We start from the raw sequence: 13,723 nt of genomic DNA on the forward strand, positions 1-13,723 counted from the left end.
GCAAGATCTGAACATAAACAAATTTCCAGCTGACTTTTGGAAAAAGTAAGTCAGCAGTCTCCTCCCGCTACTTCGAGAAGATGATAACGTTAGTATAATTTTCAATCTGAAATTGATAAGGTTTACCTTTCAACAAAGGAAATCGATCAAAGTCTATTTTTGAACCCCATTCATCAATTCTTTATTGGAGTCACTTCCGCGGGCGGACTAGACTCCTGCCCCTCACAGGCACAACAAGGCTTCCAGGTTTATTATACATGAATCTGGTGAGCTGGAGAAATGTGCATGGATTGTGAGAATTATTGAACAAACAGCATCCTACATTGACATTCAAGCCAACAACTAACTATTGGGTGTTAAAAACTAATCGTGACAAAATTATGGGTTATACTATACATGGTACCAAGATGCATGCATTTATGTGCGAGTAAAGTCCGAACATATTTGACTTTTGGGTAGTACTCTTTGCCATAGTTCTGCTTCCACTCGTTCGGTCTAGGATATTCTGAGAGGAGAAAAAGAATATGGTCATGGTCAAATGTTTCAGCAGATTGAATAAGGTCAAATTAGAATTATAGGCAAAGCCTATAGGGACGTTCTATTTTCAAATCAAGAAGTTACTCAGTCTCGACACCCCATTAAATTGCTCAAGACTCAAGAGAGTAACGAGTAATCTGAATCAGTAGCAACAAGAATATGGATGGTAGTATGAAATCATCTTTCTGGAACTGGACCCATCGCAGCAACTCAAATGATGCAAGTCTGATGCAGAACATACTCTTGTGTTTTCCCCATTTTGGAACCTGGACAGCAAACAAGCTCTATGGCCAATCAATCACTGGCACGGCACATTCAGGTAAATGAACACATCACCAGAATAAAATGTTCTTGTTTTGACTCCTTGATTCAGCTGCAATCTTATCAGCGGCAACAATTTAACGTTTCACGATGCAAAATGTTGAATTCTTCACTGATAATCATAGCTGCCATCCCTTCGGATCTATATCCACCTGCTACGTACATAATTTAATGCAAAAATCAGTACAAGTAAGATGATACTACACATGTTAGAGAGCATCTTGCAAGTATAAGCTTCAACTATCAGAATTATTTCTTTATCTTGCAAAAAAATTTACAGCCAGCAGTTCCTTCATTTGATTTTTGCGTGTAAGCTAAGATTATACAAACTAGTTGATTAGCATCATTGTCCAATAAGCGGAAGGGAGGATACAAGAATTTTGCATCAATATACTAGTTTATGCACCCCCCCCCCCTCCCCCACCAAAAAAAAATGGTAAATGAATATACAAACAAAAAACAAAACCTAGAATCTGCCAGCATGCAGATCAATCCTTCACAAGTGACCGGCACACTGAAGAAGGATAGACATATTTGTACGCTTCGTAACTTTTATAGTTGCCATTTTCAGAAGCACAAGAATACTCATCTTTCTTCCAGAAACATCTAGAAGTTCCAAATCTACATCACTAACGGTTAGCTATCAGTTCAACATATTGCAATACTAAAATTGCAGCTTCTACAAACAGGTACAGTTGCAGCTATTGGAAGAAGTGGAAAAGAAAGTTGAAGCATCTTCAGTTTTCGAGTAATACAAGAATCCGGGAAAAGCTTAATTTTTACCCGTTTTCATTGTATAAAAGTAAAAAGTTGGCCCCGGGTTCCGAAGCTGTTTGAAAACTAAGATACAAGATAAGAGAGCGCTAATGAAACCCACAGGGTTTTGGCTGAATGAAGAAAATGAATAGTCAATACCAGTAGAAATCACTTTCAAAACTGAAACAGTGATAATTGCATGCCACTACTGAAATGTAAATAAAACGAAAACCTGAAATGCTTTATTTCTCCAGTGAAAGATGCAGCCACGAGCTTCTACGTGATTCAGGAGAGCCTGAGGCATTGATGCTTTAAAGGTTGAGTGAAGCTTCACTTTTCTCAGTCCCTGACAAGCTAACAGAGCAGCACCAAGCCCACTGGCAGTCAGTCCAGTTACATGCAAGATAGTCATGCTGTGCAAGTGGTTAATGCTGGCCAGTGCCATTAGCCCAATATCTGTAACTGAACAATATGATATATTAATCTGCAAATAAATAGACTGGTTAGTTCACTTAAGACGCTGCAGACTCATTTAGCCATCTTTTGTAAAAGGAGAGGAAGTGAGAGAACCTGCTGGAGACTTTGGGAACATTGTGCAAGAGCAAGCATTCCAGCATCATCAATGTTACAGCATTTCTTAATGTCAAGAAGGGTCAGTTTCCTACATCCTTCAGCAATGGCTGATAATCCTCCTGAAGATAGACGAGTACATCCTCGAATTTCAAGCGCTGTCAATCTTAAACATTTTGATAAACATCGCAATGAACTGTCAGTAACTTTCTCACAGTAAGCCATGTTAATCATCTCCAAACCAAGGCAACCATTTGCAACTGCCATAATGCCTACATCGGTAACTGCTGTGCACCTGAAAATAGGGGGAAAAATGTCATTATATTTGAGTAAATTGAAACTTGTTCGGATCAACAATAGGGATCGACAAGAAAGAAGGCGATATGGAGTTATAGATTAGAAACTTTAAATAGGATGGCTAAAGTTTCAAATCCCCCTTCCCTCTCTCCGCTTCATAAATCCCATCTCTCCCCTATATGTGCGCGCGCGCGTGCGCGTAAAGGAAGCGCTAAAGTTAGGATTGATTCATTTTCCAGAGCAAATACTGGTAAACTGATTTTCTATGACTATTTGTTCCGTAGCAACTAAACCCACTGCAGGCAAGATCACTTCTCACCATACTGTTCAAAATTTTTTCATTTTTTAGGAAGAAGGTCACCAAACGGTAACTCAACATGGTGGAGTGGACAATAAGGTATCAGAAGTCAGTTTTTGAAACTAGCAAAAGACAGGCTTCTATTATCCCAACAATTAGAAGTACAGAGTAGTGATCAAGATTTCTCAAAAACATTTTCTCCATTTTCATAGAAAAGCATAGAGTAGAAAACTTGCTTACAGTTTCATTTCAGATGGTAAAGCAGGAATTAGGACACTGGTTAAACTTACAAGGGCTCTGGTAAAAAAAATTCCATTTATGGAAATTAATGAAAATCTAAATGATGTATCAACATATTGAAGGAGAGATATGGGGGGGGGGGGGTTAGTTGATTAAGCAGAAAATACTTTCTTGGGACGTGGAATGTCAAATTAAAATCAAATTACCTACAAAAGATAAAAAATAAAATAAAATTCAGGATCCATGCTTCTGGAAAAAAAATGAAAAAGATAATAATCTTTATTGTAAAGTTGCAAACCTGTACAAATCAAGTTGTGTCAGTTTTGGACAGTAAATTCCAACATGAGAAAGTCCGCCATCAGTGATTTTCCTGCATATTCCCATTTTTAAGCTCAAAAGTTTGGAACATCTTGAGATTGCTTTCAACCCTGCGTTAGTGCAAAAGCAGTTAGTCACCATTAGGGATAGTAAACTTAATGAAGATGATGATAGATTTCATGTGGAACCTTCATCATTGACTTCATTATCAGTAATATCCAGCTCCTCCAGCAAAGAGCAACGTTGCCCAATCAATTCAAAAGCATCTTCAGGAATCAAGCTACAAGATTCCATTTTGAGGGAAATAAGGGAGTTACATGAACTTGTTATAATGTCTAAAGAGGCATGAGTTATTTTTCTACAACAAGTTATGTCCAATTTTTTCAATCCATTGTGCTTCTCCATAATGGAGGAGAGACCCTCATCTGTCACTCCTATGCACTTGCATAAGTTTATCTCCTTTAAGGATACACAACAATCTGCAATTGCTTTCATCCCAGCACATGAGACTTGGCAGCCATCTAATTTAATGCACTGCAGGCCCGGAAAATTGCGCAGGCATTTTGCTAGATCTACTGTAACCTGAACCAAGGTTTGCAAAAAGGGGGAAAAAAATTAAGATGAGAGATAACAGATACACTTGCAATGGAAAATTCACGAATAGAAGTTCTATACTTACATCAAAACCATATGCTAGACTGAGATGGCTTAGGTGTTTCATGCCATTTGTTAGAGAATATAGACCAATGTGGCTGACATTTTGAATGATTGACATATTAAGCATCTGCAACAAATATCAGATGGAATCAATGAATTGCAAGAGAGGATGTAAAAAGGACAAACAGGAACCAAAGAAGGAACCTCTAGTGGTTTGTATCCTTGATTCAGGGTGACAAGACCCTCATCATCAACACCAGAACATCCGACAAGAATTAATTCCTTGAGTTGTTGAAGCTGCAGGATGGGTGGAAGGCACTTTTCTGTTATCTGTTAAGAAAAAATCCAGAAGAATGTTAAAAGTTTCTCAAGATAACGACATTTCTTGAAACAATTTCACTATATAAAATAAGTAAACCTATGTTCAAGTTCTTGTGACAATTTGCTGATTAATTTACAGTATAAGCTCACTGAACTCCGATGTCAGAAAACTACAATCTAAGAATTAGGATATAAGCACATCATCCTACACAAAAGAATAGCTTAGCCCTGTGTTAATATTTAGAAACAATGTGAAAGATTGCCAGTCGAATATGACTCATGGTTGCTTAACTTCCTAAAGATAGAATTTAGAAATTAGAATCCCACAATTGACAGGTGAAGAAACGTTTAAGATTTACAAAACCTAGGAAATTCTGAGCAGTTAATTAATTGTCAAGATACAAATGCACCCAGGGGCATGATCCGCCAATCGGTAGAGTCTATTTACCAGGACTAGTTAATTTTCCAGGTCAAGGCTAATCAGCTAGCTCAGATATTACCACGAGAGAGAGAGAGAGAGAATTATTTCCTTTTCTGTTGACATCAATTACCACTGTAACGTTTAACGAATAATTGTTTTAAGGACGTCAACTTCAAACTCCCAGTGGTCTAGCTAAGGAGAGAACAAGTAACAGCTGACCGCACCTATGGAAAATATAGTGGGGGAAAAGGAAAAGACTGAAGGAGAAAAGGCAAATTACAGGCAAGTAAGAGAGATCCAGAGAGCGAATATCTCTGCACTTCATAGCAATCAAGCCAACACCGAAATCACTAACTCTTAAGCACCATTTCAAGCAAACCCACTTCAATTTTTTGCAACCAACAGCAATACAGCCAATCCCGATATCTGAAATTAACTTGCACCTAGCCAATGATAGCTTCTCCAGGTTCTTAGCTTCAGCAATAGCTGCAGCAGCCAAGTCTGTTAGCTCTGTTGCATTGGACAAATCCATCTCCAACAAACCTGTACATTTCCCAGCCAAACTCGACAACCCAACGTTACTAAAGAACCTAGACCTCGAAAGGTCAATGGCCCTCAAACTAGTCTTATATACATCAGCTATAGCAAAAAGAGTATCATCCTCGACACGAGGACAGCATGTGAAGTCAAGGTGAGATAGATGAGGATATCTTCGGAGTGTACTTGGAATGAGATTAGTTCGTAGAGGTCTTAGAGATCTTCTGTGAATGGATTCAATAGAGTAGAATGATTTGTTAACAAGAGAGAACGATTTCTTGGCTTGTGGGTCCTCATCGAGGAAATCAAGAACGTTAAATATGATTTCTTCAGTAAGATTTTCAAAGGGGTTGGAGAGATTGGGAGATTGGTGAACTTGTTGCATGGTTCTGGGGGTCTTCATGAGATGATAATCAGACTGCTGCAGGTAAAAGCTATGTTGCTGATCCAGGAGGAATGGTGGGGGAAAATCTTTCCAGCGGTCGAGTATTTTTGGAAGTTTCTGAGAAGTAAATGAACTGGCATTGAATGGGAGCATTAATAAAAAGATTCTGAGATCAATTGTGGGGGCTAGACAGAAAAATTAGTAGAAAAGTTTGGAATGATGATGACCTGAGCTGGGGAAGTTGGTTTCAGTTGACGAAGATGATGTTCGGAAATTACAACGCTGACCTTTCTCAGTTGGATTGGATCTTTGACTGTATCCGAAAAACAAAATTTTCTTTTTTCTTGCCGTTTTTCTGTTTTTCTTAACCCTTTAATTGGCTGAATTGATGGCATCAAATTAAGGACAACCCTAATCCTCAAGCATCGTATACTCTTTTTTTTTTTTTTTTCTTTTTTTAAATTAATGTATTGTCTACTAGTACTTGTATATGGTAAAGCGTAAAGTCAGAGCCAGAGGGGGCAATTAAGGAAAATAAACTGAGGGTCAATGAGATCTTAGGCTTAGGCGCTTAGCTAATAAAGAAAGATCAACGAGGGGCAGCCAGGTGTAGAGGCGGGGTGAATTCAAGGGCACACCTGGTACGGCATGGTCCAATATTGCATCGTTTTCATTTGTGCATTTATGTGCTCCACCAGCGACCTAAACTTGACGGCAATCGGGTTGAACAGCCGATTGAGATGTTGAGAAAGCGAGAACCCCTTTCACCTTTTTCTTTTGGTGGAGCCAAGCCAGAGTCATTCGTGCATTCGTACTCAAATTGATTTTGGTTGTATGCTACTATAGCTTACGCGCCGGAGAGAGTGCAATCGAACGGCAAAGTAGAATTGATTTCTGGTGGCTCTTATTTGAAGAACCAAATCTGGTGGATCAAATACAGAGATGAATGAAGTCTCTCCCCATTGCTTCGTCCCCAACAAATCACACGTAATGAATTGGTTGGATACCACTAAATATGTGGTTTCTTTCAATTTCTTTGAGTTTGTTTGGATTGTAAGTTATTTGAGATATTTTTACTGTAGCATTTTTTGTGATGTGATGTATGTGAGATAAAAAGGTGCGTTGGAAATTGTAATGATGATGTAAGCAGATATAATTTGACAAATAATGCTCAATCCAAACAAGCCCTTTAAATTTATTAGTGATTTCTTTAAATCCAAACGAGTGCATGGTACAATTAATTGATCTTATGATAGTTTAGTTCTCCCCAATTCCTCGTCCCATCCGTTGAGCCTGTCCCCTTCCCTTCGTCACATCCCCATAAAGTAGGACAAAAAAGAAAATAAAAGAATGGGTTAGATACCACAACATCCTCCCGTAACAGTTAGTATGTTGCAACAAACCGCTGCAGACTTTTTACAGAAGTAGCGAGACCACAATTGGAGAAATAGTTTCTTAGTTACCCGAACAAGCGAAACTGTACTGTAAATCAACAATTCTCATAGAATACATTACATCCAAATATAGAACCATTGCAATTCCTCAGTTTAACCCAAGCAAAAGGTGTAAAATGCGCCGAGTCACCTAAGACATTAGATCAATCATTTTTTCGCATAGCTGATTGCCATAGGATTCTGGGGGGTAATTTTGAAGCCCTGAAGTGCCTGCATGGCAACTGAAGATTGTATATCATCTTCAAATTCTACGAAGGCTATACCTGGTTTTGCCTCAATCATTCGAACTTCCCTAAAACCAGGGTATTGTTTGAAAAGGACATCCAGCATCATGCTTGTTGTCTCGTATGGTAGATTCTGTATGAAGAGTATGTTGTTCGGATCAGCAACGGCTTCTTGAGCACTCGGCCGTCCTGGACGAGAGGAAGCCTGCAAAATTCCTCCAGAGGAAGTGTTAGTGCAACTCCACGAAGACAAAAAACCACAGAAAGATTGAACAGAAGCAAATTTATGAAGAAAACCTCATGAGCTTTCTTCTTTCATTCAACTCTATAGAATGTAAAACTTACACCTACCATCATGGCAAATTAAGCACCCCTCAGTTAGTCTCTAAACTACAGAGCAAAGCTAAATTTTAGAAAGCATATTTTATTGCCTATGACATCTGTGATTCAAACCCTCAAAAGCTGACCATGAAATTAACCACCCTATACCTTGAGAACGCCCTATCCCCAAGTAAACAGCCATTGGTCATTTGCCACCTTTCCCCCCATCCCCCTCGCCAAAGTGAGAAAACAAAGTATACAAATATTTACCACAGAAAAAACTAGCTAACGAGGCCAGATCATGTGAAGACAGACCAACAAATCGCAGATATAAATGTTTCTATTGCAGTACAAATAATATAGCACACTGACAAACAATAGAATCTTATCTAAATCTTCTTCTTCTCCCTTATATACATCTAGATGTGTAAAAAGTATTAGCAAAAACAAACATATAATTACACAGGTAGTAATTTCGTTGTGACTGCAAAGCAAGTTAAGCACATGATGGGGGTAATATTTTTCTCAGGCCAAGTGCATGAGCATGTTCGCTCTAAAAAGAATGAAGTAACTCAAATGCAGCAACTTACAGCTGGGCCACCATTGCTCTCAGCTCTTGGACCATTAGGAGTAGCATTTTGTTGAGCTTCTTCAACACGTCTCTTTCTTTCAGCTGAATGCAAATACCAATCCAAGCAAAAAATTGATTTAAAAACATCACAATAGAGAATAACCAACAGATCCATTAGATCATGCATTGGAGAACAAATGCATGATGTACCAAAATACCTTTGAACAATGAACATAAATAATTCATAGGTCCATCAAGCAGGAGCCATAACAAAGAGAACTAGCATCTCAGTAAAACTAGTAGAAGTTCATGAGATACTATGGCTCAAGGCCTCCTAGGAGACAAGAAAGTACAACCAAAAAAATCCCCCTCACCAAACTTCTTCACAGTATCTGGGTAAATGCATAAGTATACCCACCACCACCGTCTCATTCAGAGAGAGAGAGAGAGTAAATGCAATGTGAATCATGCTCAAACAAATGGAAAAGTAGGCAGATGATGGATATTCGTATCTTTGAATAATTACTGATATGAAAATGAGATGTATAAATAGGAAATTAGAAGGAATAGAAAGCTGGAATTGTAAGATGATTTTACCTTTCTCTTCTTGCTTCTTTTTCTTGTCATAAGTACCCTCGGCTCTAGCAATACAATCTGATTTTGATTTTGCATACTGGATCCGCTGTAATGCGGAAAAGTTAAATAGTCAATTTCATGCATCCAATTTGCAGAAGGAAGGGAGAAAAAAAAGAGAAACAAAGAACTAAAGCTTTATCAAAAATCAAATGAAAACAATGGAAGTAAACAGATTGTGTAATGTGGAAGTGAATAGTTGCAAGTTCATTTGATATTCAAATGAAGAGTTAAAAAAAATGCATTTGGGTTTTTCCACAAGTGAAAGGGTTAAACAAGACCCTTGGAACTGTAGCTTTGAATATACCTTCATAATTTACCACCAATTAGGAGATGAACCATTAACATGCAGGCAGCTAGTGTGATAACTCACCATAGGCTTATCGTAAAACGGAAAATTTTGCATCTGGCGCACTGCGTTGCTGGCAGCGGTCACTTCACTAAATACAACCCAAGCCTGCCCTCGAAGTTTGGTTGTTTTCAAGGCAACAATGTCCAGGATCCTCCCATACTGCGAAAACAATGCATACAGAGATCTCTTCAACTCTGTTCAAGAAATATAAGGGAAATGTGGCATCATGTTCAAAATCATCAAAGTAAAGTAAGCGAGATTGCAAAGTAGAAGAGAGGGCAGCAATAAGACCAGCTGATGCCTTAGCTCTCAATAGTCAAGATAGCATAACAAGGAGATAATAGGCATACACGAGACGCTAACTCAAACATTTAGATTTAGCTCAACAAACAGTTGATATCTAGCCTCCTGTGAAATACCCTTTCGCTCTGGCTGAGAATTATACTTGGTAAGTTGGACTTCTTGATCTTTGGTTTCAAAAGCATAGCCAAAATACATTTTACTGGCCTCCAATGCATCTTTTTACTATCTGTTCCAATCCCGCTGGCCTAAACAGGGGCATGATTTTCGCATCTGCCATCTATGCTACGAAATTTAGTAGGAAGTGGATAGTATGTTTATGACACGTAATGAAGGAGCTTGGTACTAATACGCTGCCACCAAATATATATATATATATATATATATATATATATATATATATATATATTTCCCAGCTTTCTATCTTTGTAATGCCAATTAACATGATCATATAGCCCCCATAAGCAAGTAATGGAAAAAACGAACCAATAAGTTGCCTATGCAAAGTAGCCAAAACAAAAATCAAAAGAGAAATCCAGAATTGGGGAAAAAGGTAAATCCATACGGAATCTAGTGAATGTCCTGGCCAGCAAAACTCCTAAATTTACTAAACAGAAGGGCATAATTCCACTAGGTTCAAAGGGGGCTCAAAAATCAAAGAAGAACCAAAGCCCAGCAGTTGGGACAGCTGATTTAACACGAATAACGTAATGCATGTGCTGCCCAAAAAAAGAAAGAAGTTATCTCAAGTAAATCTGATGCACAGATTAGCTTCTAATGCCAACAAAAAAACCAAGAAAGTTTTTCAAACCCCGCTGCCTAAGAGTAGAAATTCAGGATAACAAAAAAAAAAAAAAATTGTCCAATTAAAACAGACAAATTTAGTTGCGAAGGTTACCTTCTTTTTTAACCTTCTCGTTGAGGTTCTTAATGTAAATGGTTTGATTTGGGGGTATATCTCCGGTCAGCATTCTTCCTCTGCTTCACCCTCACCCTTTGTCTGTGTGGCGTTGTGTTACTCAAATTTTCAGCCCTAGCTCCACCATACAACTACAAGTCTACTAGTATTAATACTACTCGTCGAACTAGAAAGAGTTAGAATCAACGTTGCTGCCCTTTTGATTTTGGCGGTGGCCTGTGAAGAGTAGAACGCGAAACATCGTATATGGAATGGCTCCGTCGATCTTGTCTTGTGGCCCAATGGGCCTTTAGGTTTTGGGGCTTTTCATGCTTTTGGATTTAAGTTCTAGACTTCTACTGACGCTGGTGAGCTGCTCAGTCCCTTTGATGGTCGGATTTCCTCTGCGAACCCACTACAACTATCTTCACTTGTAGGAATTTTTTTTCATATATATATATATATATATATATATATATATATATATATTACATGCAATTTATTCGCAACGGATCTTCTGTCCCACATCTTGTGCCATTCTCTGTCTCACTTTTTGTTATATTGCTATTTCTCCTATATAAATATCATGTTTTAATTCTTTTTTGATTCCTTAAGATCCAATAACTATTAATTGAGTAAAAAATAAATACAACAGTTTCAAAAAAGCAATATCTAATAGAAAATTAAAAAATACAGCAGAAAATTCATAAAAAATCTCATTTGTTATGCATTTTGATTCCTTAAGATCCAATAACTATTAATTGAGTAAAAAATAAATACAACATCTTCAAAAAAGCAATATCTAATAGAAAATTAAAAAATACAGCAGAAAATTCATAAAAAATCTCATTTGTATTACTCAATTAATAGTTATTGGATCTTAAGGAAACAAAAAAGAATTAAAACATGATATTATGGAGGAAAAATAGCAATATAATAAAAAGTGGGATAGAGAGTGGCACATGATATAGGACAGAAGATCCGTTGCGCAATTTATTAGTGTCCAAAAGCACCTTTACACACCTTTTCTCCATTTTCTTTTATGCATTTCATCAAATTTAACACCACTCTATTTTGTTTAGTTTAAGTGAAACCGCATTATACTTACCAAAATCCTATTTTTTCCCTTTTGCAATAAAATTGCTATCGACTCCTTCGTTAATGGACTGCCCCACTAAGCACTTATCCGACGAAGATGAACGCAAAATTTTCTTTACAACACAAAGAGGGCAACAAAAATCCCATACCGATTCCAAATTTCTATGACAAGGTCACCCCAATTCCAAATTTCCCCTGATTATTGTGATATTGCTACCGGCTACTTTTATTCATAGACGCATAGCGCGGGACTTGAGAGCGTTTGGATAGCTGATTATTTGAAAAAATTATTTCGATTATCTCATAAATATATTTTTAATTATTTTTTATACGTTCAATTACTTTTATATTTCATATATATCACATCATATCGCTAAAAGCGTTACAGTAAATAATTTTTTTTTCAAATAATAGGTGTCCAAAACTATTGAGCTACTCTCCTTTTGTTTGTCCATCATATTTTTTAAGCTCGACTACAAGTACACAACCGTCGTTACATTTGAAAAATAAATTTTAATCGCAAAAGAGTTGTTGAATTCAGATCCCTGTATAATTCAAGACTTTTTCTTGACGGCTATTTATATGTTTTACAGCCGGCGTAATATCTACAATACTATCTAATTTAAGACTCATCAGCAAACAACATCCACTGGAGTACCATGGTACAATAAAGCCGGAATGCATACGCAATATGCATGTACGAGATATTGACAAACAACAAAACGAGTAGTGCTAGCTCTTTACAGCTGAAACTATTAGCATGATCATGACGAAACCAAATCACACAACAAACTAAAAATGTCTAGATGCAGTGTTCTGCATCTAGTTCCAACACCACCCCCCCCCCCCAAAAAAAAGGCTAGAGTTTAGAGGCATAGAAGAAACAATACTGCAGTAAATTTACTATAGTAGCGATTGCTATGGTACTAGAGTGCCAAAACAAGACCAGGCACGACTGAGTTGTCAACCAGCTTACTCTGCCAAATAGATTGGCAGTACTTGAGGGGATTGGCCTGAGACGATGCCCCCTGTGGCTGTTCCGACTCATTAGAAGATTTAGTAGTGCAACTTCCCAAGAGGGTGACCGTAACATGTGTGTTGAAGTACTCCCTTACTTGGGTGATCATTCTGCCCTGGGAAACGGTCCATGCATGCACCCAAGAAACCGAAGAGTTTTTCTGGTCAAAACCCTCGACTAGCACTAGTGATCCAAAGGCCTCAATGGAGAGTGGTTTGAAGACGAATGAGGAGTCCTTGCCGGTCAGTAAGCCCATCAAGTGCTGCTGGTGGGAAGGTGGACCGTGGAACCACCACTCGATGTCCGGTGCTAGAAACGTTTGAACCGTGCCAACATCTTTAGCCTTCAACGCGTCGTAGAGGGCTAACACAAGTTTTTGGCTGTTCCGTTCCATTTCTTTGAAGCTCGCTTCTTCATTTGCTTCTGCTGCTTTCTTGGTTGCCATTTTGGCGTTGCAATTGCACAAACAAGCCTAATACAAGGTAGTTAGGTAGAACTTCAATTATGATCGATACAATACGGTCAACTGTGCGTGTAAACCTGATGATGCAGCACTTGTAATACACTGTATATGATGGCCTAGCAAGTTATGATCCCAACTTTGCCAAGACCTTTCTAGTTAGTGTATTATGGTGAATCTACATGAAACTGATGATGGATAAAACTGATGATGGATAGAGGAGGAGTTATTATATAGGAGGCGTTGGCAGACGAAAGAAGGGCCAATGAAGGCGCGACCTGGTAAAAGCGGGGGAAAAAAAAAAAACAGTGTGTGCCCCGACTCCGAGGTTCATGGACTGTCTTATGTGGTGTGACCCGTGAGACGGAGCTGACCAAAGTTTGGAAGAGTAGTCAAGCAGCTTTAATTAATTCTTTCGTGTGCAGGAGTAGTATGTTACTGTGTCACTTTTGAATCTCGCTGATAATTGCAAAGATTAAGAATGGAGCCTTAACAAGATTTTTAACTAATGCTGGAGATATAGAAGTGTTGGGTACGATCCCTCGTATGACCCTCCTCTCCTGTTTTAATTAATTTGGATCAATTAATAATTAACATTTACTTCTGCTAAGGATCGACTTACTACTTGTACTTTTTCAACTCATTTGCAACTATTTTTGGGTTGGGGAAGATGAAAGATGTGTAATTGGTCAAAGTCCCCGATCACTGAATGAGCATACATTGACCGTGGCTGACT

At 38.1% G+C, this 13,723-nt stretch overlaps 3 protein-coding genes across 8 annotated transcripts; all 3 read right to left on the reverse strand.

Annotated features, from left to right (window-relative positions):
• Positions 1–142: 142 nt before the first annotated feature.
• Positions 143–6,062, reverse strand: LOC113731169 (F-box/LRR-repeat protein 3-like). Of its 5 annotated transcripts, XR_003458508.2 has the most exons (9): positions 5,017–6,053; positions 4,199–4,324; positions 4,017–4,121; positions 3,526–3,919; positions 3,318–3,447; positions 2,185–2,479; positions 1,847–2,098; positions 397–1,013; positions 143–271 (listed from the first exon to the last, which is right to left on the reverse strand). XR_003458508.2 is itself a non-coding variant. In XM_027256286.2 (8 exons), exons 1-8 carry the CDS (start codon positions 5,809–5,811, stop codon positions 978–980), a joined length of 2,130 nt encoding a protein of 709 aa, XP_027112087.1. In that variant the 5' UTR covers positions 5,812–6,053; the 3' UTR covers positions 143–977. The 5 variants fall into 5 exon arrangements, 3 of the variants coding, with proteins under 3 accessions (XP_027112087.1, XP_027112071.1, XP_071936137.1); XR_011840498.1 differs by having other exon boundaries at positions 143–1,010; positions 1,325–2,098; positions 5,017–6,055; XM_027256286.2 differs by having other exon boundaries at positions 143–1,010.
• Positions 6,063–7,097: 1,035 nt separating this feature from the next.
• Positions 7,098–10,666, reverse strand: LOC113731196 (U2 small nuclear ribonucleoprotein B'' 2). 2 transcript variants are annotated; one of them, XM_027256324.2, is made up of 5 exons: positions 10,412–10,666; positions 9,235–9,372; positions 8,826–8,910; positions 8,248–8,330; positions 7,098–7,541 (listed from the first exon to the last, which is right to left on the reverse strand). In XM_027256324.2, the coding sequence occupies exons 2-5, from the start codon at positions 9,265–9,267 to the stop codon at positions 7,260–7,262; spliced, it is 483 nt and encodes a 160-aa protein (XP_027112125.1). In that variant the 5' UTR covers positions 9,268–9,372; positions 10,412–10,666; the 3' UTR covers positions 7,098–7,259. The 2 variants fall into 2 exon arrangements, with proteins under 2 accessions (XP_027112125.1, XP_027112115.1); XM_027256314.2 differs by having other exon boundaries at positions 9,235–9,407; positions 10,412–10,664.
• Positions 10,667–12,435: 1,769 nt separating this feature from the next.
• LOC113742987 (senescence associated gene 20-like) lies at positions 12,436–12,972 on the reverse strand. Its single transcript, XM_027271036.2, has one exon. The coding sequence runs from the start codon at positions 12,970–12,972 to the stop codon at positions 12,436–12,438; it is 537 nt and encodes a 178-aa protein (XP_027126837.1).
• Between the last annotated feature and the right edge of the window lie 751 nt (positions 12,973–13,723).

Source organism: Coffea arabica, chromosome 1c (assembly GCF_036785885.1).
Source record: "Coffea arabica cultivar ET-39 chromosome 1c, Coffea Arabica ET-39 HiFi, whole genome shotgun sequence".
NCBI classification, from domain to species: Eukaryota; Viridiplantae; Streptophyta; class Magnoliopsida; order Gentianales; family Rubiaceae; genus Coffea; species Coffea arabica.